This window comes from Lonchura striata, chromosome 7 (genome assembly GCF_050655825.1).
Source record: "Lonchura striata isolate lonStrDom1 chromosome 7, ASM5065582v1, whole genome shotgun sequence".
In the NCBI taxonomy this organism is placed as follows: Eukaryota; Metazoa; Chordata; class Aves; order Passeriformes; family Estrildidae; genus Lonchura; species Lonchura striata.
In genome coordinates this window covers 26479980-26507086 of record NC_140709.1, presented here as the reverse complement: position 1 = coordinate 26507086, position 27107 = coordinate 26479980, and the positions used below count along the sequence as shown (strand labels likewise).

The 27107-nt window shown below is 38.5% G+C and overlaps 1 protein-coding gene across 11 annotated transcripts in view; it reads left to right on the top strand.

The window, feature by feature from the left end:
• CARF (calcium responsive transcription factor) overlaps nt 1-25219 on the top strand; it is a 35859-nt gene extending 10640 nt beyond the window's left edge. For 7 of the 11 annotated variants that reach the window (XM_085585238.1, XM_085585244.1, XM_085585243.1 and 4 more), the window contains 11 exons: nt 2721-2910; nt 5074-5194; nt 6047-6235; nt 6673-6909; nt 7321-7483; nt 8473-8548; nt 11813-11943; nt 12934-13300; nt 13790-14496; nt 20682-20735; nt 21753-25219. In XM_085585238.1, the coding sequence (XP_085441364.1) occupies nt 2721-2910; nt 5074-5194; nt 6047-6235; nt 6673-6909; nt 7321-7483; nt 8473-8548; nt 11813-11943; nt 12934-13300; nt 13790-13908 (1593 nt within the window). In that variant the 3' untranslated portion in view covers nt 13909-14496; nt 20682-20735; nt 21753-25219. Of the gene's footprint in view, nt 1-2720; nt 2911-5073; nt 5195-6046; nt 6236-6672; nt 6910-7320; nt 7484-8472; nt 8549-11812; nt 11944-12933; nt 13301-13789; nt 20303-20681; nt 20736-21752 lie in introns of all 11 variants that reach the window. The other 4 variants (XM_085585245.1, XM_085585239.1, XM_085585246.1 and 1 more) reach the window with 4 other exon arrangements.
• Nucleotides 25220-27107: the final 1888 nt, after the last annotated feature.

Genomic DNA, 27107 nt, shown 5'->3' with positions numbered 1-27107 from the left:
AGGATCTGCTTTGTCTATCTATTATAAGAAATTTCACCTACTGTGTTTAAAATTCCCGGTGACATTTACAGAAAAGTTCTTATTTTTAAAGAAAAAGAAATAGACATTTTTTCTATTTCCTTTTTAATTTTAAACATTTCAATATGTTCTAAGGACACAAACATCTTCCTCTGCTGTTCAGCAGAACTGTTTCTTGTATGCAGTAATCCTCTGATCCACCTGAGAGTGCTGGGATGTATTGTGCCTTTTTTTTTTGGGCACAGACTAGAGACACTGGGATTTTGAGGTGTCAATTATCTTTCAGGTGTCAAAATGTTTTGTTACTAGTAACAGAATTGAAGGATCCTATTGGAGATCCAGTTTGGAGAGATGCTGGTAAATATGTCAGCTCACAACTCCACTCTTTCAGTAGTCTGCCAGAACTGAAACAAGCTTAAGCCAGTGTTGCAGTCTCTGTGGCTCACACAAGATGTCAGCAGGTGAAGCCACTGCACTCCAAAGGCCAGTGACTCCTTTGGCACTTGGTACTGTGGGCAAACACAGAGCAGTAAAAGCTGGCTGCCTTGAAATATTCAGCTTACACTTGCTGTGTCTGGACTGCAAAATGCCTCTGGTACCCTGCTGCTGTGAGTTTCCTCAAGGAAAACTGCAGTCTTGGTGTGTTTACTTTAGGATAAGCTTTTATGTACTTTGCTGAGGCAAGGCCAGAGGACAAAGAAGGAATCACTCATTTTTTTTGGCTTGAACCTTGGAGTTAAAGGGCTGAAGAGTATGTGATTACTTCAAGGTAATTACATTGTTAGAGTGAATTTAAACAGTTCCTTTCAACAACTTATATTTAGCTTTCAATGGTCTGATCAGAAATAAAATGTAATTTAAAACTGCATTAATTAACTATACAAAATTATTTGTCTGAAGAAGGTAGCCTTGCTTGTTCATTTTTTTCCTACTTGTGAAGCCTGTAGAAAGCAGGGATCTTTTGTGCTGTATGGTTTTCTTCTTGTCCTCCTCTTCCCCTTCCACCAATTTAGGGAAAATGATCTGACTTGTGCAAAAGTAAAGCCAGAAAAGGAGAAAGTTCCTTAACTGTTTTTGCTACTTTCCTGTCACAACGGTTTTGTCAGTCTTCTCATCTCTAGAATAAGGTCAATGACCTGTTTTTAGTGACAGGTATAAAGTATGGGGGAAAAAAACCTAGGTGATTTTGCAGTATTTGTTGTATGCAGTGGTGCTGTAATCTCTCTCCTGAAAGGCAACATCCCAGACTTCTGGAAAGAAAGAAGTTCTAGTACTTCTCAGGCTACTTTCCTTCTGGATTTTTCAGATCAAGTTTTGTTCAGAAGTATTATTTATAGCTTCTAGTTAAACAATTGCCAATGTGTCTTGCACCCAGAGCCATGTGAGTGCAGACCTGGTTAGCTGCTGCAGCAGTGCCTGCAGAGCAGTGAGCTCTGAGGTGTGAACAGTTCGTGTCTCAGTGACTCACACCCAGTGCACACACCAACTCCATGTCTGGCCTTGCACTAGCAGCAGCACTGTGCTGACCCAGTTCATTCACAAGATCTTCATTGGTTCACTGTTGTCTTTAGGTCTTGCTAAACACAGACATTTTGTTTTTCTTAGATGAATGTGAGGCAGGTTTTAAGTAGTTGTCGCTATGGTACCTGTGTGATAGTCTTTGAGAGATTCTTTTGCTGCCAGTATTATTTAAACATCTGTCTGTTCTGTCACTGAAGGTGGCAAAACAAATCTACCAGACCTTAGTGCTCATTCACCATGTGTTTGTCCCACAGATACACTTTAAGACTGAGCTGGCAAACTACTCTGGCTGTTACAGCTACTTGGCCAGCCTGACCCTCAGCTGCATATGAACAGAAGGAAGTGCTATATTCTCAACTTGGATGAAAAGTTCTTCTCTGATACCATAATTTTGTTGTTTGCTGGCTGGCCTTTGCAGACCAGCACCAAAACAATTGTGATGGAATTGAGTAGCTGGATAACTACTGAGTAGTTGGAGTAGCAACTACTGAGTAGCTGGATAACTTCTTTGAGTCAGGTTAAATGCAGTTTTTGTGGAGTTGCCCAGACATTAGCAGAGTTCATTGAAACCATCAGTTTGCACATGGCAAATCTGGTATAGTATGTTTCTGTGTAATGCTGAGAATCAAGAGTGCCTCGAAGGTTGGGAGGGATGTTGTGTGAGACATTCAGTTCAAAGTTAGTGCACTAAGTACAAAGTTAGTGCACTAAGTAGCTGAGACAGGTACTGGTGGTATGGGCAGTTGCATTCTGCTCCAGCTCAGTGCAGTGTGTGTTACAGTAGATGCAGAGATCCTCTATGGCAGTCAAGTGAAAAACTTCATCTAATACTAATTTGTCTAGTGAATGACTTCAACTGATGTGTGTGTCTGGGGTAAACCAGCGAAGTTGTCCTCTGGAAATCAGAGTTGACAGTGACTGTAACCTTTTCAGGGGTTCTTGGTGTTCTTAGAGTTTTGGATGGCTGACAACTCCTGACCTCAGTGGGGACTGCTCTTTTGTTAGATCCTATGATAAATCTCTTTATGAGGATACTGCTGTGGGGACAAAAAACATGTAATGCCAAAAATCTGGGCCTATGTTCTCACTTGCCAGAGTCCCTGACTGCTTTAGTTTTCTTGTGTAGTGTTCAGCAGTCAGATGGGTGAATAATCCTATTATTTCCCATCCTTTCCACGCAGAGAATTGGGGACTCATACCGCGGCTATTGTGTGAGCGAGGCAGAGTTAGAGAGCATTCTCATGCTACACAAGCAGCAGACACAGAGTGTATGGGGGACACGCCAGTCTCCAAGCCGAGCCAAACCCGCCACACGGTTGATGTGGAAATCTCAGTATGTCCCATATGATGGGATCCCCTTTGTCAATGCAGGTAACTAACTTCTATTTTAATAACTATTTTCCACATTGCAACATCAACTGCCAGCCGGCTGCAAAGAAGAATCTTTATGTTGTTCCTTAGTTCTGATAAGGTCAAGATACAAACATAAAAAAAGGAGCAGCTTGCACACTCCTGTGAGAGTCTGAAGGAGCTTGTTTATTTTTTTATGTTTTGCCGTGATTATTTCCTTTTGTCCTTTATAGATCAGCTAATACCATTTGATGGGGTTTCTTGTGATGAGGTCTTTAGGGGGAGGTCCCATCTGCTCTATTGGGACTTGAAATTTCTCATAAGGGTAAGACCTTGTTCAATTATTCTTGCCTGACTTGAAGATCTTTAGAAGAGTTTACTCCACAGGAGTCAATAAACTATTTAAGTTGCAAACATTAAAGTAATAAATAAATAAATTCAAAATGCCAGACAAGCAAGCAAGATAAACATCAACAGACCTCAGCACAGAGACTTTTGGCATTTGGTGTTCTTTATGAAATGTTCATGCAGACTTCGCAGGTTGGTAATTACATATTTAGCTCATGCAGTACATATGTGAAATTACCAAGAGTTTAATTTGCATATAAAATGAACGGGCTTTACTTGCTACATACAGAAAATGAGTGAGAGGAATGTAGGTTATATTTGGGGGTTTTAATTATTTTTTTTTCCCTGAGAGTTACTTAAAAAGAGAAATGTTAGCACCAGTTTTAAAGCTTCAGTGAGATAAAAGAAAACTAAGAATAAAATTAAAGGAACTTACCCCTTTTTATTCCAAACATGTATATGAGACCATATGCATGTTTCATCCAAATCATTTGGTATCTCATGGAGACGCATTATGTTGCTGTTATAATACTTCAAATGTTTTTGGGTATATCACTTGTGGCATAGGCAGCTCCTTCCCTGCATACTTGAATACATGAACTGTAAATAAAAGATAACTAAGTGTGATGTGGAAGAAGTTTGGAAGATGTTCCTTGAATGCTTTGCTTGTCAATCCCTTTTGTTAGAGGTCTGACTGGAAGAAATCACTTAATTCAAATTTAGAGAAAAGCAGTATTTGAGCCTGTTTGGTTTTGTGTGGGTGTGCTGTGCTGAAGCTGTTACTTAGCAGTTAAGATTTCTTAACTGCAAGGCTGAGCTTTTACGGAACAGCATGGTCTGAAGTGTTGATTTAAGCAAGAAGCTGGAAATGTCTGCTGACCTTGTCTCATGATTTGACCCCAGCTGGAAATCGCCACAAAGCTGCTCACTCATTCCCCCAGTGGGATGGGGAGAGAATTGGAAAGGTAAAAGTGAGAAAACTCATGGGCTGAGATAGGAACTGTTTAAAAGGTAAAGGACAATCCACACACACAAGCAAAGTAAAGTAAGAAATTAATTCACAACTTCCCATCACCAGGACAGCAGGACACCATCATTTGTAGTGGTTACTTGGGAAGACAAACGCTCTGACTTTTGAATGTCCCCCACCTTCCTCCTGCTTCCCTTGGCTCTATATGCTGCACGTGCTGCCATATGACATGGAATATGACTTTGGTCATTTTGGGTCAGCTGTCCCAGCTGTGTCCTGTCTCAATTCCTTGTCTCCCTCAGCCTCCTCATTGGTGGGGTGGGGTGAGAGGCAGAAAAGACCTTGACTCTGTGTAAGCCCTGCTCTGCAGTAACTAAACATCCCTGTGTTATTAGTACCATTTCCAGGACAAATCCAAAACACAGCTTCACATTGACTACTGTGAAGAAAGTTAACTCTATCCCATCCAAAAACATCACACCTTTGATTTCAGCTGGGGATATTCTCTGTTGTTTTGGGGGTTCTGCATTTTATGTTTATTACCAGTATTGTGCTCCTTTGGTAGCTTGCAAGACTTCTCATCTTGTAAAGTACTGGTGCTCACCAGGGCAAAGTCCAGTATTTTGCCCTCACATATGTTGAGGAGTGCTGTGAGGTGTAATAAGTTTAAGAAATGGTTTAAAGTACATTGTGTTCTTACATGCTGGGAGAGAAAGCATTTGCATTATATTTGCTTGCCATGCCTGAGAGTTCTGCCTTCTGAATAGTCTTATGACAAACAGAACTCTCATCTCTTCTGTAGTTAGTATTTTAGTGTAATGAATTAAGTGATTGCTTGAACAGAGTGCATTACTTTCTGTTTCCAGGAAGCAGAGCCATTGTAATGGAGTGCCAATATGGGCCAAGGAGGAAAGGATTTCAGCCAAAAAAAACTGGTGAGCAGGAAAGCACCTCTAGCCAGCTGTACAAAGCCACTTGTCCAGCAAGGTAAGAATTATATATAAAGCTGTAAGAGTGACTGAGCATCCTAAGAAAGAATTCTTGCTGTGAGCCATGGCAAAGCACTGGTTTGGGGTGGTAGCTGATACTCACAGTAGTTCTTTTGCTTTATCTCCTTTGGTAACTTGAGGTTGATACTCATATAGAGGTAAGGGAGGAAATGCTGTCCTGTCTGACTGAATAAGGCTGAAATTTGATAGATTCCCTGAATGCAAAGTAGCAGTACATCACTCTGTGAAATACAAGTGGGATTCATTATCTACCTGTGAATTCACAAGTTATCGTGGTGTCCTTTAGTATTTCTGCTTCTAAAACTTTGTTATCTTATTTGTTGTTTCTTCTTCAGGCTTTTAATTGCACTGATACTAGTCAATCATCCAGTTTAGCATATGTCCTGTGTACTGAAGGAGTTACAATTGTTCCTATTCACTGGGGATTTTCTCCTTCAACATTAATGGTTTTTTCCCTCACTTTTGAGCATTCTCCTGGTTGCTTGTTCAGTTTTTACTGAGCTAAGTGTGTATTTGATGATAGTTGCAGCTAGGTCTGTATGTGCTCAATTCTGTATAGTTGGGTGAACAGCAGCTTGTTCGCAATTGGTGTTGTGCTTTTACTGCACTGAGGGACAAGGGCTTTTGTTGAGGAGTAAAATCACTCTGGCTGAGTGGCTTGCAGACCAGAACAGAAGTGTGTCTGCCTGCATCCATATCTATTAATGTATCCTTAGGAATTCTACAGTTCTTTTAGAGACTCCACAGACCTGACATCACTCTACTTGAACTTTTCCTATATTAATGCCTGATATGAAGTAAGCGGGATTTTTGCCTTTCCCTTCCCAAGGACAAAGTATACTGATGGAGAACTTTTTTTATTCCTCCTTGGAAGGATCTATATTAAAAAGGTTCAAAAGTTTCCAGAATACAGGGTTCCTACTGACCCTAAAATTGACAAGAAAATCATAAGAATGGAGCAGGAGAAAGCATTCAACATGCTGAAGAAGAACTTGATAGATGCTGGTGGTGTCCTCAGGTGAAACTTACACTTTTTTCTTTATTTTCACAAATGAAGCAGAAAAAGAGCAGTATTCTACTTGGTCTTTTTTTTTTTTTTTTTTTTTTTTACTTAGTCACTTATTAATAGTAAAAAAAATCCACAATGTCAGTAAGACTTCTGCAGCACTGAAGCATGAATTTGGTAAATGTGTTAAGCACTAAGCTATGGAACTTCAGCAGGTGTTTCCATGCAGGGTATTGATGGAAATAATTGTATTGTTTTGGGGTTGATCTAGTACATTTTGCATTGGAAGGTGTGAGAAGGCCCTGAGCTCTGAAAGATATCTTCTTGCTCAGGGCCTATAAAAACTTGTCACGCTGACTAGTTGTTGCTAGTTCTCAGACTGTTCCCTCAGGACAGTAATTTATTGCCTTTGTTTGAGAATTGTGTGTATAAACTCTCCTTCTTGCCAGGTGGTATGTACAATTACCTACTCAGCAAGCCCACCAGTATCATGAAATGGAAACTTCCTGCCTACCTGCTTCACCGTCCCATCTTTCTATGTCTTCTCCTGAGGAGGAGGAGGAGGAAGTCATTAGAGATGAGAACAGTACTCTGCCTTCTCGACTTCACCCTCAAGTGGCAGACAAGATCCGAGAACTGGTGTCTCAGGGAGTAGAGCAGGTCTATGCAGTGAGGAAGCAACTAAGGTACAGAACTGTCTGCAGTGCTCTCAGTCTATAGTGCTATATCTACTTTTATATTTGATTAATTTGGTTTGCAGCTAAAGCACAGCTAAAGGGCAGTGCTGGTGCATTAGTAATCTAATTCCCAGATGTCATAAGTCTGTTTTTCCCAGCTGTTGCTATCTTTTCATATCATTGTAGATAGCCACTAAGAGCTGCTGTACTCTTTAAAGTTACTTGAATAAATGTTAAAGTTACTTAATAAACTTCCAAATTATGTAGCTGATGCACAAAGAACTGGCACAGTAGATCATCTAGTTTACTTTTGTCTTGTCATTGCAACAAGGGGCGGGAGAAGGTAGCAGTGTCTCTTAACAGCACAAAATAGTGGAATATATTTAAGTATGGTAACAAATGTCCTTTAACATATGACAGAAAGTATGTGGAAAGAGAATTGTTCACACCTGATGAAGTGCCAGAAAGACATAACCTGTCCTTCTTCCCCACTGTGAATGACATCAAGAACCACATTCATGAAGTGCAGAAGTCCCTAAGGAATAGAGAGATGGTGTATAATTCAGAAAGTATCCCAGCAACGGTATGTTAGCCTTTGTGTATCTTTTTGATTTTTGGAGTTAAATACTGGAAATCTTAATTTTTACCACTTAGCTGTATTTCATCCAAAATTTTATGTGACTTTATATTTGTAGCAGCAATATTTTCAGTGGAATCTGTGGCTGAGTAAGACTGGATTAAATGTGAATAAACCTTCTGACCTTATTCAGTAGTTGTGCCGTCAGCATTAGATTGCTGTTAGTTGGTTGGCAAATAACCATATTAGCACTTCTTGATGACTGCATGAACTGAAAGCCATTGGTGTAGAAAAACTGACATGTGGCATAAAATTCTTTTAATGGCTTTGTCACTGTCTATGTTTTGAAGAAGTTACTACTACCTTTCAGTAGCTGAAAAAGTGAGGATGAAGTGTATCTTGGGTGCCATCCTAATTAGGACTTAATAAATATTTTGAATGTGTAAATAGTAATAAATGTACTTTATAGCAAGTGCAGTGAGGTTGGAGTTGAGTCTTCCAATTGCTCAGTAACTCCTAAGTTTTGTTCCTTAATTTTCTCCCATGTATTGAGTAATAAAGGGTACACAGTGATCCTAATTTTCCCAGTTATGAGACTAACTTCTAGGAAATGGCTGATTTAAAATTATCTTTGAAAACAGTACTGTTAAATCATGCTATGTCATCAGTATTTTCCCTCTCCCTACACTGGTATAGCCCAGGTGAGTGAGTATGTTTGTTAGTTAGCCAAATGGTTTGACTGTTTCCTATTTTAAAGTCATTTAACTGTTATGAGCAGATAAAGCAGATAATCTTCCTGATACACAGTGCATGTTTAAAAATCTTTTACAGTACTTTTTTTTTTTTGTGAATCAAGAGGTCCTAAAATGCATAATCATAAAAAAAGTAAAAAAATGTAGTTTTAGACACTGTTTCCTTGTCAGTCCTGTATCGAGCCTCTGTTCCTGTAGACAAGCTTGCACCATTTCTGAGAACCGAGTTGTTTTTCCTTTCAGCTGCAATGGACCACAGACAGTGGGAATGTCCTCACAGAAACAGTGACTGTTGCGTTTGCCTCACCACCTTCAGATGGTAGGACTGAATGTATAACCTGTGTCTCCAAATGTGTTTTATTAGCTATGTCACAGAAGTTCATTTTCCCTCCTGGGAGGTTGCTGTCATGTCCTGTCACTCAGGTGAACTTAAGAATGATTATTTTGCTATAACTATTTTATTGGTTTTTTGGGGTTTTTTTGTGTTTGACTCCATGTGTAGAAAAAATATGCATAGTTGTGATGTTGTTGGCAGAAGTATTGAAAATATCAATTTGGCTTTTATTTAGCATCTTTAAGTAAACAAAAATTTTAATGGGATGGTTGTTTTTTGTGTTTTTTGTTGGATGAAGGTGCTAATAATACCTCTTTAGAGAGAATTAAGTTACTACTGAATAGATATATCTGGTAGGGGACACAATACTAGGATCCATCAGGGCACTTGAGTTTCCAGGTGGTTTGTGCTTCACATGTCTTTAAATGTCTTGCTGAAAGGGACTTCAATGCACATTGAGACTCCTGCTTCTCAAAAGTCATTGTCCTGATGAGTTCCAGTGCTAGGATCAGGCACTGAAGAACAAGCACTGTATTTCAGTTGTTGCAATTAAAAGCAATCTTTTCCACTTTTCCTTGATGCTTAGAACAGAAGTAGAAACATGGGTGTTAAATGGCAGCAGAGCTGAAAGATGTATTTCTTCAGTTCTTTGTGATGTAACTTCCTTCATTAATGTGGCACCCAAGTATCATCTCTTCCCAGTGATTGTTTGGCTTCCTAGTCTGTTGCAAAACTAGAGTGTAGATATGGTAGATTTCTCTATCAACTTACTTCTATGCATTCTTGGTTGAAAGACTGTTTTTTTGTAGATGTTACGCTGTTTTTTCTTAATTGAAACTGGGTTCCTATTACTCTTATTTCAATTTCAAAACATGTACTAAGACAAAATACAGGTGTTTGTAACTAGATCTACTTGCTACCCACATAGAATTACACATAGGCTAAGATGTTCTGTTGAATTATGGTGGCTGGTAGTAAATTTAAATAAGATTATTCTGCCCTTCCCACCCTTGTTTCAAGAATATTTTGTCTAATGTGACACCAGAAGAACTTTTACTCGTGTTTGTAGATGCTTTCCCTATCCTCTGTGTAATAGGTTTGACGTGAAATTCATCAGAACTATCCCTGGCTTTTAGCAGGGATATGACTGAAGTGAGGTGGAAGAGCCTAATTGTGTGCACATGTTCAGATCATGCTGCAGACTTTGCAGATGTTTTTAATCTCAGTAGCAGAGCCAGCTGGTTTCCCCATTTAAACTCAAAATTGGTGGTGGGTACATTTTGTTCTGGACAGCTGATAGAGAAGCTTACAGAGACCAGAGGGGCACTGGCCACAGTTGTCATGGTCAGGGTTTACTTGTGTCAACAGTTATCCTGTGGTTCTTGACTGAAAAAGTCCTGATGTGTTTGTGTCCCTTTCCCCTTAGGTCAGGAAGTAACATGGGCCAATTTCTTATTTGTTGTAGCAAGAAATATAAACCCTCAGAGGTTTGGCTCACTGCATGGGTTCTCCTCAACGACATGGTGAACCTAATTTCTGTGAATCAGTTCCATGTACACCAGTGCATTTACTGTTACAAAAAGGCAAAGTCTGGGCTCTGTTTCATTTGGGATTTTTAAACTTATTTTGACTGTTGCTGCAATGGATTAATTTGAACTGAATAGCATTATGTATGCTTGGTACTTTTAGGGAAGAATTCCAATGTTTACAACTGTGAAAGTACAAGAGGTTAATTTTTAGATTCAACTTGAACAGTGTCCCTCTTTTTTAAGGAAGTCTTGTTTTTTAGGAAAAGAAATTAATTTGCAATGTGAACAGACTTAACTGTGCTTAAGTTTGCATGCCTGTGTTAATATTGGCATTACTGTGCTTTTATGGAGAGACACAGGATAGTTGTGCCTTCAAGAGCTCAACAGCTGTGGTAGAGGTCATCAAGGATGACTTTTGTATGAACTCTATACATATTTGTTTTAATTTCAACATATATATTTTAATATACATATTTGTTTTAATTTCAACTTGTGCCAAATGGAGACAACTGCACATTTAATAAATTAGGCAGTAACAGAACTTGTTTGTGCAGAATGCCTTATCTCCATGTGATACAACTTTCTTCGTAGCAAGTAGAGGAGCAGTTCATTACCATTTTTCCTGGGGGTGTTGCTGTAGAATACAACCCAGGGAGAGAACAGCTGTATCTTCCTGCATGTGAACATTCACATATGCATATGGGATCTCTGTATAATATTCAAAAGAGTCTAAATATTTGAAGTACTTGAGTTCAAGAAGATTTATAGGTTTGTATGTCTTTTCCAGTCAGTTGCGATAGTTAAGAGTCTGCAGATGATTACATATGTTGAAAAATCTACCTCCACTCAGATTGCTGGAAAATTTTCCTATGATTTTGTGGTAGAAAATGTTTTGCAATTGACCAGTCTCAATTTTTTTGCATTCACCAGACTAGTCTGCATTCATAGGGCAAGTTCTTTTATTACCTCCGTAACAGTGGAACTGAGAAATAAGAAGCTGAGGAGTGTCTGCCTGTGTCTGCATAAAGTTTAACTAAAATGTTCTGGGTGGCTCAAACAGGAAATGGAATGATCTCATGAGAAGTTTTCTTGCAGAAATTGTTATAAGCAAATCTCAATTTTTGCCAAACTTCAGGAGATGAAGTCCAACAGTCTTGCATTAAATAAGAATTTTGAGGATATTATATAATCTGAAGGCTGAAAGACCTCCAGATAAATGGACTTTGGATGATATTGCATAGAAGTTATGCTGGTTTTGCAAAGATGGGAAGGGAGTGGTGAGACAGAAAAATTCCTCTGTAGATTTTTATTTTGAAAGACAACCCTTTCTTTTGATACATGTGTGTTTTTAAGCCCTTACTCAGGTATAGATATTGTCAAATTATTTGCTGCTTTGCTAGAAACGTTTCAGCTTTTATTTTCTAACTACAAATTTGAAGCATAGTGTAGGGTGTAATTCAAGAACAGATTTATTTTGCTGCCTCTGGTTTTTGCTCTGTACAGATACATACAAACTTCCTGCAGTTTTGTCTTTTTGTCATACCTAGTCTTATTCTTTAGCTCCAAGTTCTGCAAAGAGAACAGCATATATGTATGGATATATGTGTCTTCTGTATATCTGTATTGAGATTGAAGGGAGTTTGGTTCACAGGGGAGGATTTTATTAAACAGGAAGAAGAGATTTGTCATAACTGTCTGCTTCTTTACTTTGATACCATAGGGAGCTCAGGAGTGGAGTCAGTCATCACCAAAGCAGAATCCAACCAGAGCGGGGAGGGCTTGATACCAGAAACAGCTCAGCTCATGTCTTCATTCTCTTCACTTCAGCCCAAGATATTTGCACAACTTCAGGTACAGTCAAGTCATTTACAGAACATCAAACATGAAGTGCTGAAGGCAAGCTGAGAACAGCAAGTTCCCTCTCAGCTGATCCCTAACATAGCTGGCTAACACTGGGACTTCAAAGTAGCTGTCAGCTCCTACTCTGGTTGTTCTTCATGTCACATTTAGCTGTGGTGCAGGGAATCCCACTGCCGTCTTTTGACGCTTTCAAGTTAGGGTCTCTTGTGAAGGCAAAACCAAGAGGATAAAAGCAGTGGGTTTCTACCTCAAACCAAGTACCTGTTCATTTGCCCCATGGTCCAGTAATTTCATAATGAAAATTCTGCAAAACTGCAGGGAGATAAGACAGTCTTGTTTATTCTTTTTAAATCCTTCTCCAGCCTCTTAAGAAAATACCTTAAAATCCTGAAACTGCTCCTAGGTCATAGCTGTAAACTTGCAAGTTGAAAGGCTGAAGAGGGAGGGAGGGATAAGAATGTCATGCTAAAAGAGCTTCTTCTAAAGTTTATCTCCCTTTGAAGCTGGCTCTCTTATCCCTCTTCCTTAACTTCTTTGAAAATCTGCCTTCATATTTCCTGAACCCCAACAAAATGCATGATCTTTTCCCTAGATATACAATCTGTAGTAAGATTCTATTCTACTTGCTGTTTTTTCTCTTCCTGAGGGCAGCCTGACTCCATCTCACATAATTTTATTTAAAGCAGTGTACTTAGCTCGTAGTACCCACCTCTTGTGGGAATGGGCAGTACTGGGGAATGATCTGAAACTGAATATCAATCCAAAATTAGAACTTTATGGTCATAAGCAATCTTCTAAATGCTGCTGGATTCCATTGTCCTAATTGTTTTCAAGTACATTTTGGGCCTAGAGTTGCTGGGATTGAGTGTTCAGAAGAGTTAATGAGTAGGAAGTCAAAACCTAGACAATACATGCTGTTAAATGCAAACTCCTTCTGCTGTAAATGCTGCTGTGTTGGTACTTCTGCCTTCTCTTTCACAGGGGTTACAGCTGCAGTCAGCATTTACCTCAACAAACGGATCAGCAGCCCTGCTAGCTGTAAATAACCATTCCCCTCCCAGCCCTGCAGGTCTCCTGGATTCCCTGGGGGGTGCAATAGGCAGCCATTCTCTAGCATTGAGTCAGGGGCACAGTCTGCAAGCAGGTGCTGGCCTAACACAGGACAGTGCTGCTGCACCTGCTTTTGGGGCTCTGCCTGCCTCTGATCAGAGTCTGGTTGCCATGGGCCAGCTGGTACCAGCTGAAGGGGTGGATGACTCCAGGGGCCTGGAAGGAGGAATGCATCAGATTCTCTTGGGGGATGTGCAGACTGTTCCAGTACGGATTGTGGACAACCAGCCAGCACTTTGTAAGTTGCAGTTTTCTCAATAATATGTTTTAATAAATATTAGGATAGAGAAAATAAAGTGGATTTTGTTCTGTGTGTCTTCAAAAAAGGAGACAAATGTGTTGATAGTGGGGAACTCCAAGACAGACTTCTTTCAGACAATTCTAATCATTCTAATTCTAATTCTATTTTTTTTATTTTTCCATGGGAAAGAGGAAAGATGTTTTTTGTGAATGTGATTTTAGATCTCCAAACATTTTTTTATAAATTGGTTTAAATATTGTTACTAAGGGGAGCCTTACTGCAGTAGGTTCATGTCAGCTTGCAATGTTTTAGAGCATAGTAGGTGACGTAACTGGCTGTCAAGCTAAAAAGCTGTAAACTTCCTATATGCCTTAACCATTAGCTTGAGTTCCTGAAATATTTTTCTTTTAAATGCACAGTTATTGGGGCTGAAGCATTGTCAATGGAGTTTAAACTTCAATGTTTGATTTTTGTTTTGTTTTTAAGCTGAAGAAAATACAGAGGGTGTTGCTACTTGTGTGAGCCAAGTTAAACAAGAAACAAAAGAAAAAGCATTGTCTATGGAAACAGATAAAATCAGAGACTGCCACAGTTCCTCACTATAGTTCTTCGCCTTCACCTGTGAAGCCTGGAAGAATTTTTCAAATTGGAGAACTCTAAATGTCTTGGAAGGAAAGGCAGGTGCTCTCAAAGTACTGCCATTCTTTTTTGATTGTGTTATGACACTCAGACTAAGCATATTTTAGAGTGCTTCTGACAGAAAGCTCTTTTGGTTTGACTGAGGTCGCTCACTGCCAACTCCAGGTCATTCAGTTGCCCCATGGAACACCACCTCTCTCTTCTGTTTCAAGTTTTGAGTAATTTGGATTCTATTGAAATGGCCCATTTTGTTCATTGTTTCTGAAGGTCTTCCACAATTTAATTCCTTAGCTTTAGAATGTGAATCACAATGCTGGGTTCACATGTTCTGCTTGAGACCCTTGACTCTTCTTGTACTACAGAAAGCATAGAGTCTGTCAGTTCCAAGATCACAGAATCCAACTGCAAAGTGGATCAGTATGGCAATGGTTTTGTGACAAAAGGAAGGTCCAGAATGCTAAACCTCAAAGTGATAAAGGACATGGATGCTTAAGAAAATGCAACTTTGACCTGATCATAATGTTAATGGTGTGAAGATCAAGGAGAGGAGAAAGGTGAGGTTTCCAGGTGAACATAAATGATAAAGAAAAGTGTATGAATTGTAATGGTGAATGTTTTTGACTTGACATCTTTGAACTTAAGTTCTGGCTTTATAATGAGGTTCATTGATGCATGCAGCCTTCCTTTGCAGCAATACTGTAATTGCAGTTGGTTGTAACAGCTAAATGTAGGAGTCTGTCTCATGGAAAATGATTGATGCTGCCATTTCAGCTTATCTACCTCTTGCTTTGTGCACTTAAAGCTATCATCTCAGACAAATGTGATTTAATCTGCTGTTGTTTGGTATGTAGGGCTTGTGGATACATTCCTAAGAAAGAGAAGCCCAAGAAAACAAAGGAAGTAATCAAAGCAATATGTCCAAGTTTGCTGTCATCACAGTATTTAGAAAACAAACTAATCTTTTTCAAAAGTGACATATTCTCAGACTTAGGTGGTCCATACAATCAAAATAATTACCAGGAATGTTTAGAAAATGGAATGTGATAAAAATTAAGGTTTAGTAATATTTGAGTTAAAGCCATAGTAACTGAGCTGTGTAATGTGACAGACATTTCCTTTAGAAAAAAAAATCGCACCTACAAATAACTTTGAATCAATTTAAAGCTGTAAATGAAGTGAAACTGGTAACGACATAGGTATCAAGTTAAGCAATTGCATTGTTTTCTTCAGATGTTGAATTCCTAGAGCAACATTCAGAGTAATTTCTATACAGCAATAGGAGCCTTTCTGTTATTAGTTCCTGCTAAGTAGTTGAGAGCTTGATCATAAAATAGGTTTTTTTCGTGCATGTTGTGGAAGAATTCAGTGAGAGGACTTCTCTCTTTTTCAGACTTAAAACAAAGAACCCCAGCAAAATTATTAGCTCATTTATGTAGAGAAGAAAGTGTTGTATTATATGAACCACAATATTAACATTTTTAAATTATTACTTTACCTTACATTCAAGCATTCACAAACATCATCTAAACAGTGGCCATTTAAAATTATTTTTTCATTTTCTTTTGAGCATTTAAGCCTAAAATTTTTGAAAGTCTTACATTGAACTTATGTTCCAAATGCCTTTATGTGCAAGATCTGTTAGGTGCTATATCTTAGTCTTAACATATATTAACTTCTCTGAGGTTAACTAACATAGTAAACATTACTTGTTTAAAGCTAATGTTTATGGGTTAGCTCCCATTAGAATTTTCCAACAGGATTATGCTCTTATTAAATATGAACCAGTATTTTATCAAGAAAAAGCATAAAAAAACCTCCAGTTTTTTTTGGAGCCTCTAATATTTAGCATCTACACTGACTTATTTAATGGTATGCTTTACTCATTCCTGTGTAGGAAAAAATCCCACAAGTTTCACATGTGGCATTTATTTATTTGGTTGGGGTTTTAAATCTTGCTTTATTTGTTTGTTGGTTGTGTTTTTTGGTAGGTTGTTGTGTTAATTATATGAATATCTCCCAGATGGATGTTGTCTGCTGCAGTGTTAGTTCTGGAGCACTCAGTCAGCAGTCCCCTTCTCTTTTCCAGCTCAAAAACTGCATACCAGAATGGGTACCTCCTTCCATACTACTATATTCAATAAATCCATAATGGCCAGTTTTTCTTTAAGTTTAAACTGTTGCATTCCAACCTACATTCTCTTTCCCTAAATTGCTCTTTTTTTGAGAATTTTTCCTCATTGTTGAGAATCCTTCTTTTCAAAAGAATAAATTACAGCTAAAGATTACCAGCAAGAGGTTATTTCAGTTTTAGTTCTTTTCAAAGCAGACAATACATTTGTGATTGGAGTAAAAGCGTAGGGAAAGTCAAGTTGTATTTCCATCAGTTCTTGCTTAGTTCCCTCACTAACAGTTCTGGTTTTAGCACAGTTCTTTCCAACACGAGCTACAGTCTCCTCCTGTGCTGCACAGTATTTCTGATGGTATTTCTAGTTTTGACCTAGTGCTTACAGCTAGAGAAAACACTCTTTTAGTCCATCTTAAATTGCAGGTTCTGAAATTAATTTTGTATTCTATCCTGATTTGCATGGTACTCTGAAAACAATAGAAGAAAAAGTCGGAAGTTTTAAAGAAGCAGTAAAGAATTAGTTGTTTTTAAAAGCTGGGGATTAGACTTGCAATTCTGTTATTATTCTGTTTATTGGAAAATTTATTTTAAATGATTCTTGAGTCAATACTCACATTTTTGAATTCAGTTTTCTTCATTTACACAGAATTTCAGTTCTTTGTCTTCCAGATATATATATATATATATATCAGTTTATTGCTGTGTTGTTTGTTTTATTCAATGTAATAATTATTTTTGAAAGTGTGTTTTACATTTGTTTTGTGCATGATGCTAAAGGAGGAACTTGAACTCATCCCCCATGTCCAGTCTCTATATTCGATTTAATGCCTTTGTTCACTGATATCCACCTACATTTTACAGAGAAGACTGTTACATGTCTGAAAAAAATCAGAAGTAAATGCTGCCACGTTCAATGGTTAAAGTTGTTTAAATAGAGTACTCAAGTCTGATTTTCAGAGTAATCTATTTAGCTTGACACAAAGTACTTGCTTATTACTTGGTGTTGGAATTGCAGACACTTTTCTGATGTTTACTTTGTTTTCTTGTGGTTATTGTGTGCAAACACTTATTTTGCAAACCTAGAATTCCTGACCTTCAACAGTACTGTAAATGAATAACTGATTCTCCAGTTATCCTTGATGTTGTTTGCTTTTCAAGAAGAGATGTGCTTCTATATGTGCATGCAAAAATAACCTTTTGGTAAAATGTAGAGGTGTAAAAAGGTACACATCTATAGCTCTCATTGAAGGCTGGAGGCCTGTTGTATGGAAATTAGTACTGGTAATGAGTGTTTTTTGTGGTACAAAATTATTGCAGTTTCCACAGAATTTAGAGGCACAAATGTCTGTGTATGTATGTGTATATATATTTTTTCTATAGTATCTTAATGTATAATATTTCTATTAATATGTAAACTACTTGTTCTTTTAAAGTACTGGTCTATTTTATAGCTATGGGGGTTCATGGGGAGAAATGCAAGAGCTCTTTCAGGACAGTGGATTTAAGGGATGATGGAGAGCAAATAGGACAGCTCCAGGGAGAACAGGTGGAAGAAGCTCTTGGAAAGCAAGCATCCTGCTGGGAGGGCTGATGGGGGCTGTGCCTGGGGGGCTTTGGGGTTGAGACCCCAAAGGTTCAGTGCAGTTCCTGAGTCTGTCCATAGTCCTCTCTATGCCACCAGTGGCTAGTGTGAGTTCATGGTAGGAATTTAAAGGTATGAAGAAAAGGGAAGCCTGCCCTGTCCTTAAAAACAGAAAAGCTGCTTGAGTTTTGGTGAGCATCAGAGGCAGATAAATTACTCCCCATAGTTTGAGTTGCCCATTCTTAGTTTCTAATATGAAGAAGAAACTCCTGTCGGAGCTTCAGCCTGGGCTGTAGACTTTTTTCTTTACCTGTTACCAAGGAAAACAAACTTTATCTTTCCAACTGAATTAACCTGCTGCTTTTCTCATCCCACTGACTGCAGCTCAGTATCTTCCCAAATGTCTCTTTCTTCACACTTAAGACTTCCATAGAGATCACAAGCCTTCAGGCCTTACAATTCTCAGTGTTTCACTGTTGGACTGTTGAAGGAGCTGCTGAGTTCACTGTACAGGTAGACACTGGTGAGCTTTGCCCCATCAGTTTTTCTCCCTCCTTCCCCACAATCATAAGTACATATGTTCCTTTAAATTGCATTAAGATTTTTTACTTGCTTGCATAGGGGTTTATCAGCATTACTGGGATGAGTATGAAGGAGCCCCATTTCACAGACCATTTACATTCACAGCAACTGAAAAGATTTGATAAAATGAGGAAATGATGGTTTCAGCCAGCTGTTAGGGCTGGCCTCTTTCATACCACTTGAATTCCTGATTCTGGCAGTGGACAGTAGATGCCTGTTGTTTGTCTGTTGGCAAAAGTGCAATTTTCTCCCTTAAGATTATTCAAGCAGATAGGTTCTCAGATGTTTAGGTAGGAAGAATCTGTTGATTAGGGATAGAAAGTGTGATACAGCTGAGGATGGTGCTGGGAAAAGTTACTGCTCTTTATGGGTCTCTGGTGAGAAAATAATTTTTGATCTGCCTTCCCTTTCTGAACAAAGCTCTCATAGGAATAGACTTCAGAGCCTATCCCATCAGTAACAATTATCTTCTCCCAACAACAATGCACCTCATTAATGAATGAAACAAACCTTGTGTAAAACAGGTGGTGGTAATTTTTTAGGTCAGAAGCTATCCAGCTGGCCTATCCAACAACAGCAGCTAAGGTATGATTTGGGCGGGGGGGGGGGGAGAAGGAAAGTGCACACAGGAGTGTGTGTGCATGCATTTTTTTTTTCCAATATAAGATCTTACATCTTAGTATCCCATTCCATTTCTGATGCACATGACAAATGACATGTTTATTTTCTGAAGGGATTTGAACTGGTTTTTGGAGAGTCTTCAAAGGAGTGATCACAAATAATACTGCTCTATCATACGAACTATTAGTACATATTTGTCAACTAGGACTCCATCCTGTTCTTTACAGAAGGGTTTTAAAAGAATGGAAAGCTTTACAAGGACAGGTACTGAGTGTCCTTGTCCTAAGGAGGCTTCCCTGGACAGGAAAATAGGAGCTGTGGGAGTAATTCTCATCAGTAGTCTGTTAGCCTCTGATTGTTAGAAGAAACCTTGCAAAAAGCATGTATATGATAGCCCCTTATGCAATTTACCTTTGGATATGTAGTAGTTTTAAAATACATATGCATACATATATTGATGTATGTACCTCAATAAAATGGAGACATGACTGTAGTTGTTTGCACATAGTTCTTTAATACCATTTTATTTACATTTATCTGTGGTAAAATGATGCAGATATTTTAGGGCACATGTAATCAGATCTTTTAATGTGGATAATTGGAATTCATGTTTTTACTACAACCATCCTTCACTCTCTGCAGAGTGGCTCAGTTGGTCATTTTGCATGTACTGGCTTCTGTTAATGACATTCTGCCTGCTTAAACAAGAGCATGCTGTTCTAAGCAAATTAAATTTCTCACTCTTCCTGATCTTTTTTCTAACAGGGATTGATATGGCTCATCATAAAAATCTGTTTTGTAGTATAGTCTTTCGTAAGAGTCGATTTCTGGGTCCTCACTAGGAAGGAACTAGAGAGCAAAAGCTTACATGCTATTGGATCTGCCATTTGGACATTTGTGTAATGTATTTGGATTTCTATAGCAGGACAGTGTCAATACAGCATAAACTGCCACTAAAAGACTGTAAAAATTTCAACTCTCTCCCTTGTTTAAGTGTTGACAGTTCAGTGGCTCCAGGGAAGATGATAGAATATTTCTGCTCTTTGGAGAACAGTTTCTGTCTGTAGATATTATTTCAAACATAATGGGGTGTGGCAATCAAATGGCAGTAGGAGAGCCTGAAACAGAGAGGTGTGCGTTGGCAGATCAGTGAAGAGAGGGAGAAGTTCAGTCCCAGTGTCCTTGTGCCAGACTAACATTCTTGGTGCTAGTGCTGAAAGCATCCTTGACAAACAGTGATTGTCTTTGTGCTGACATAGCTGATCTTTCTGCTTGACCATTCAAGAAGTTCTACAAGCCTTCAAGGAACATGGAGAGCATGAAGGTGTGTAAGATCTTATGAGAGGACCTGCAGGAATGAAACAGAGGAGATTAAAGTTTGATGACATGACTTCTATGTAATGCACTTTCTTTGGTGGGAGGAAGAGGATTTTTCCAATAGAGAATAAAAGTAAATCTTCCTTTCAGAATTATTAGTATTATTGCTGACTCTCTCTGGTTTGCTTGACAAGATGCCTAGTGTTTGGACAAATCTCAATGTTTTTATGAGTGTGTCCCAAAATGTTAATGAATACTCATTCATACATTGCCATCTTTCCATGTCATACTGGAACTGTAGGCCAGTAGCACCTCCTTGATCTTTTTGTCTCTGTGCATTTTATTAAAGTAAATGAAGGCTTGTTTTACAAAGAAGCAGCAGAGAGCTTTTATCCAGAATCCTTTCAGATATATACTTTTTACAGAGTAAGCTTTAACTTAATAATGTATATTTCTAACCCTTTAATAACCTAAAATAACCAAAGCCTTTTCACTTTTTTCTTTATATCCAGAACATGAAGCATTCCAAACTATCCCTCAAAACCACCATGCTCAGGGCCTGAAAGGTTTGGCACTTTTCTTCCTCTGTGCTTTCATCTGTGCTGTGTTCAGTGTCTTGCATCTAACACCAGAATCCATAGTTAAGACCTATCCCATTACTTTTTCATTTGCATAATCTACTTGCTCACTTGACAGCATGTCAGTAACAATACCTGCAAGCTACCTTTTGTTGATTAACATTTGTCACATCAGTTCTAGATGTGACAAATTTTCTTCGTTCATGGAATTTGCATTGGTTTAGTGATACCAGTGGTGTCAAAAATAGTCAAGGCTCATGAACTGAGAGGCTTCTGTTGTGGATTTGATCTTAATCTGAGCTCTGCCTGAGCTAGGGACAAATTCTGAGGCTATGCCCCTGTGTTCTGCAGTGTTTGTTGAGCAGAAGAAAAATCTCCCAGCTCCCAAGGACAGCTGCATTTGTGTTTCTGCCTGATGCAAAGCTGCTCCTAATAATCTCTTGAAGGGTGGCTCATAGAATTCTACTTTCTTGCTTAAGGGAAGATAAAGTCTCTGTGTATGAAAACTTGGTGGAAAATGGACAGGGAGCCTAGAACAGTCACCATCATGTGTACTTAATTTAGGAATAGGAGCTGGTAGAAGGAATAAGCAACTGAAGAATATCATTATGAAAGTAGGCATTCTTGCTCTTTATATAGCATTGCCCTTACACAATACTTTTTCTTAAATATGTTCCTTGACAAACACTGGTCAGCAGTGAGAAGAAAACAAATCTTAGTTACTCCCCACTGCCAGCTTACAGTTTAAAAGTGCTTCTGCAAATTAATCACAAGCTGGGCCAAAAAACCTATCCTAGATCTAAGTTCAGTTTTGCTTTGTCAGGTCACTGTTAAATTCCATAAATTTAACTTTCTTGCATAGCTGTTTCTTTTAAAGCTAAAATTAAATGAGAGAGAGAATTGGAAATTTTGTTTCTAACATAGGACACTTCAGTTGTCAGAAGTGTGCAGGTGTTTTCCCCTTGTCTTCCACTTTTATCTCTTAGTTAATTTCTCTTTTCTCAGGATCACTTACCTCTGAGAGTACTCCAGATTTACTGTGAAGAGACCAGAGCAGAAAACAGAAGAGGAAGACAAGTTTGCAAAAAACTGCTTGCAGGAGATAGAAAACTCTCAAAATTACAGCTGAAGATTGCAATTTCTTATGGCTGAAATGGTTCACTTTAGATGGTAAATGGTTTTTTTAATATACTGCTTTTTAATTGTTGCTTTTGTTACTATTTATCTTTTGTTACTATTTATCTATTTTGTCTGAGCTCACATCTAATAAAAGCTAGAATGGCAATTGTGTATTTTGCTTTTATCTTCAGTGCACTGGTTATCTTCTGAATGCAAACTGCTCCGATAACTCCATGGTTTTGGCTGTTGACAAAGCTATTATCACATCTGAGGTGTTCTGTATGCGGAAGGAGAAGAAGGAAGTGGGAACCTTCTTAACCTGACTTCTACTGAGAACAAATGATCTATGGAAATAGGGCTTTACCAGTTTAAAATTAATATTCTCACAATAATTTGGTGGGCATACAGGTTTTTCATGCCAGGTGCTAGTGCATCTCTAACTTTGCACATAATACAAGACATAAAATTACCTCTCACTGGCCTAGCCATTTTTTTGTTGTCTCCTACCACTCTACTCATTGCTTTTTGGGAGTGGGACTTTTGACATGTTCTGATTTTCCACTTTTCTGCCTTTCTCCTGTTGCCTCTTTCTCATACCCAGAGCAGCACAGAAACAAATTTCTCATTTAAAAAAAAATCTCTATCATCAGTTTCTTATGTTTTGGGGTTTCCTCTTTGCTTTTTTGTGCTGGAGTTTGATTTCTTACATTATTGAAATGTAAGATATCATTGCATTTTGCTTAAGGAGTGGGAAATACTGGGGTGAGCTCCACTGTCCCCTGTAGTCCAGAAGTCCTCAGAGGAAGTACCTGCCACAGGTTCTGCTCCCGCACCTACATCTCCACACAGGCCAGCACAAATGCAAAGCTGTGCCGATGACACCAGTGTCTTGCACTTTGTGTTCCAGCACATTATCAGTACCAAGTTATTGCTGTGAATCCAGATCAGTCTGTGGGTTTGCTCCACTGTGTCCCCACAAATGACTCTTTGGGCACAACTTGAAAGAGAGCACAGGATATGACCAGGAAGTTTTCAATGTTCAACTTTGAGTGTGTGCTTCTGTACTGAGTTCAGGTGCCCTGGTGTGGGTGGCCCTGTGCAGGACACAGCTGGATCCAGGCAGCTCTGCAATGGACCTGCCACAGGACACAGCTGAGCATATTGGTGAAGCTAGGGCACCTCTGTTAAGGTGTCTGTAAGAAAGGGCAAAATGCTGCATGGTGGAAAGTGGTGAAAAAGAAGGTGAAAACAGTCCTCTCAGCACCACAGCCAGAGAAGGAGAGCGAGGAATTGTTTCAGGTGCTGGAGCAGGTGTTTTCCCTGCAGACCACAGAGGATCACATGGCAGAGCAGGTGCAGATTATTTCTGAAGGAACTCCATGGAGAGGAGCCATGCCAGAACAGGTTTCGGCTGAAGGACTGCAGCCTGTGGAGAGGACCCATGATGGAGCGACAGAAAGAAGCTGTTACAGACTGACTGCAATGCCCATATTCCTCTTTGCCTTGTGCTGCCTTGGACAAGGGGAGACAGAGAAGTTGGGGGTTCAAAGTGTGAAATTGAGCCCTGAGGAAAGAGGGCAACAGGAAGGGAATGTGCTGCTTTAATTTGCTTTTGTTTCTCAGTGATATAATCCATTTTAATTGACAAGAAATTAAATTAGCTTTCCTCATATTGATTCAAATATTGAAATTTACATCTGGATGCAAGTCATGATAGAAAATCCTGATGTCTCTTTGAACACTGCAAGTCACTATTGCCTTTAATTTTTTAAGCAATCAGATTTTAATTTTTAAGAATTAATTTTGTGTGAAGGAAGTAGTATACCTTGTCTGAATCAGGAATTGCATTTCTGGATGTATTCCGATTAGGTCTTTCAAGTTCAGCATACTCACCTCTTCACTGGAGTAGATTTCAGGTGGAGAATTAACTCAGGAACATGTCTAATCCATTACATTTCAGCTGGAAAACAGTACCAGCCATATTTTTACAGGTTTGAGCATGGGAGAGTCACTCTGAGGAAAGGATGCTGCTGCAGTAGACTCTATATACTTTGGTAAAGTAGTTCTTACCAGGTGCTGAGTGTCTGGCATCTTCCCAGTGTTATATCTAGCAGTGCTTCAGAATGGGGCAAAGTTTGTGGTGAGTGGCTGTCTTTGGCGAAAGTGCTGCTAAGTTTAGGAAAAGAAATAAGCAGAGTTTGAGAATGAGATTTATATTCTTGTGCTTTTCAGAGATTATTTTTCTGAATAAGAAGGGAACTTCCTTTAGAGGGGAAGTTTTATATGTGTGTTTTTACACCACCTTTGGAAAATATCTGGCACTGGACACCAAGGGTATCTAGATAGGGTACTGGGTGGCATGACGCACTTACTGGTTTATAATGGGGGCACTGGAATATAAAATTTATGGATAGCTTCCTAACATTAGCTAAATTAATATATATTTTTTTTTAATCCTCTCTCTTTACGTTTCACTATAAAGGGAAGAGTCTCTATTAAAGGGAACATGGTGAATTATTGTCCATAATGTTTATGAACAGTGGGATGAAAAGGACTTCTTTAATAATGAATAAGATGAGTTTCAGAAAGAATTGTAGTGTCATTGTAACGTCGAGTATTTTTTTCCAGTTGTATCACTCACTATTGATTATTGTCTGTTTATTTGCTGTATAATTTATTTGTTAAGTTTTTCTGGCCGTGTCAGGGACATAGAAGTAATACATATGGTAATTCTCTTTTCTTTTGGAGTTTTATAAAAGGGAAAGGAATGCTTAATTTTGCATTTAGCCACAAGTGGCTCTGGAAGAGTCCATGATTATCTGTGTTCCTTAGCTACCAAAAAATCTTTTGTGCTGAAGTATTCCATAAACTTGTAATTTTTTCTTGGATTAGGCAAAGTGAATTTGACACCTTTAAAAAAAAAAAAAAGGCAGACTACACTGGAACCAAATTTAGCATCTTCAGGAGCTGTGACCTAGGGTTCATCAGTTGCAGTTGTAAAAATATTGTTATTTTCATAGTGAAATGTTTTTATTAATCTAGTTTGATCTATGTACAAATGTGTCTCCATTCCTCTTATTTCAGACTTCTGAACTCCTTTGCAAAATGAGAGATCGCTAGTGAGATTAGCTAATAACTGCAAAAATGGAAAAGTTTCACTGGGGACAGGTGCTAGCAAAATGTACCATAAAGTCAGCCAGGATAATTAACACTGGTAAGGTAAGATCTTTCAGAGATTAACTACAGGTTAATACTTTTGGTGGTACACTGATGTTTATTCTGATCTTGCAAACAAAAGTGTGTATGAGCCATTGCAGAAAGAACTGGGAAATAAAGCACTTTATAAAATGCCAGTCGGTGGTGGTTTTGGTTTCTGTTGGCTTTGTCAAGCTTTTACTTGGTGTTCATTCCTTTGTGTATCCATATTAGGGTCTATTTTATCTGATCTCTTATGTAGAGTTAAGTTAAAATAAGTTAATACTTAGAGCATAAGACACAAGTACTTATGGTAAGATATATTTAATATATTATCTCACAAATAGACTATTATTGATAATTATCAGAAGACATTTGAGAGAGACTTCACATGCTGTATTCACTCTTTTTGTCCATGTTTTAGAATTGATGAGTTCCCATTTCTTTGAGATTTGTCAGGAGATTTTAGCAATGAAATTACTATTTTGAAATGAACTGTAGGTTCCTGACTGCAGTTAAAATGGTTTCAAGTAGGGAAACCAGGTTTGTATTTAATTTTGAATGGCCAAACTTACAAAAAGAAGAGACCCTGGAGCCACCAAGAAATACTGGAGCTACTCAGAGAAACACTGCTTTTTGGGCATACTGTTACAAAGATCAACAGAGTTTCCAGAGAAGTTTGACTGGCATCATAGCCAAGGAGAGCATCATGTGAGGCAGTGATGCTGCCTGCTCTGAGATGCCTGTAATACTTTGTGTTCATTATTCAGTGTCTTGCTGCTGACATACCAGTGAGATGATAAAAAGATAAGAGTCCATGATAAATGTTTCATTTAAACCCAGAAACAGGCAACAGCTGGCATATTTAAAGTTTTTACACAGGTAGGTGTCTTGAGATATTAGAGGAGTGAAAAATTGTTGGGTTTTTTGGGTTTTTTTCCTCTCTCTCTGTAGCATTGTCTGGTAACAAAATGTTAAGCTTATTTGGAGGGTTTCCTAGGATCCAGTATCAGATAGTGCTAATACTATTACAGATTGGTAATAGTGCTATTTGGGTGCTTTTTTTTTCAGATTTCCAGTTGCTGTCCCTTTATTTCTCCAGGGAATTTTTGTCAGTACATTCCAGTGGCATGCTCTCTCCACTGTGTTGTAGTGTTGTTTACTAACTTAGAAAAATTTTTCTTTCCCATTACTGAGGTGATTAACAGGAAGGTTAGTACAGTTGGCTGTCTTGATAAAACATAGTCTTCTGGAGATGGAATTATTTAAGGCTGCTGAGAAGGCAAAACTAGCAGAATATGGTGAGTACTGAGATTTTGAGGAATCAGGAATACAAGTTTTTGATGTTACCATTGTTGAAGCATAGCATTCACCAAGGCTGATACCTGAAGCAGAACTTCTTTTGCACAGGTCAGCCAGAGTTTATCCTTGCCCACAGAGTAAGAACCAAACTAGTACTACTTGACCAGCACTTACTCTGATTCCTTCTTGCTGTTTTAGAATGTATGGTTAACTTTTGGCTGCCTGAGAAGTGCCATTTCGCAACCAAGTACTTTAGCTCTCTTCTAGATGACAATGAGCTGTGTCAGAAATTTCTGAAAGAGAAGCAGTGAATACTGAAGAAAGATGTAGGAAAGTCTGTACCACAAAGAAAATGTGCACCGAAACTAGCTCTTGGTTTTGAGAAGCCCATAGAACATGTTCTGAAATCCTGGAGCATGAGCCAAGCTGGCATTGTGGGCCTGAGCACAAGCTATCACAAACCTACAAACCTCTCAGCAGCACACACACACAAATTTGTTCCACCCCAAGCCAGAAAAGAAGTCTCTAGTTAGGCCACATACTAAATTAAAGTTAATTTTTAGTGTCATTTTACTACGTCCCAGTTTAAATGGGTTGCTTATGAAAGCAGTCTAAAAACAATGATGCAGTCAAAAATTGAAGCTTCATTTTTTATAAGTAGAAGCTGAAAAAAATGAATCTGTGTTCAAATCTGTAATTCCTGTTTTCCATTAGAAGGGAGACAGAGGAGAAATAATACTTACC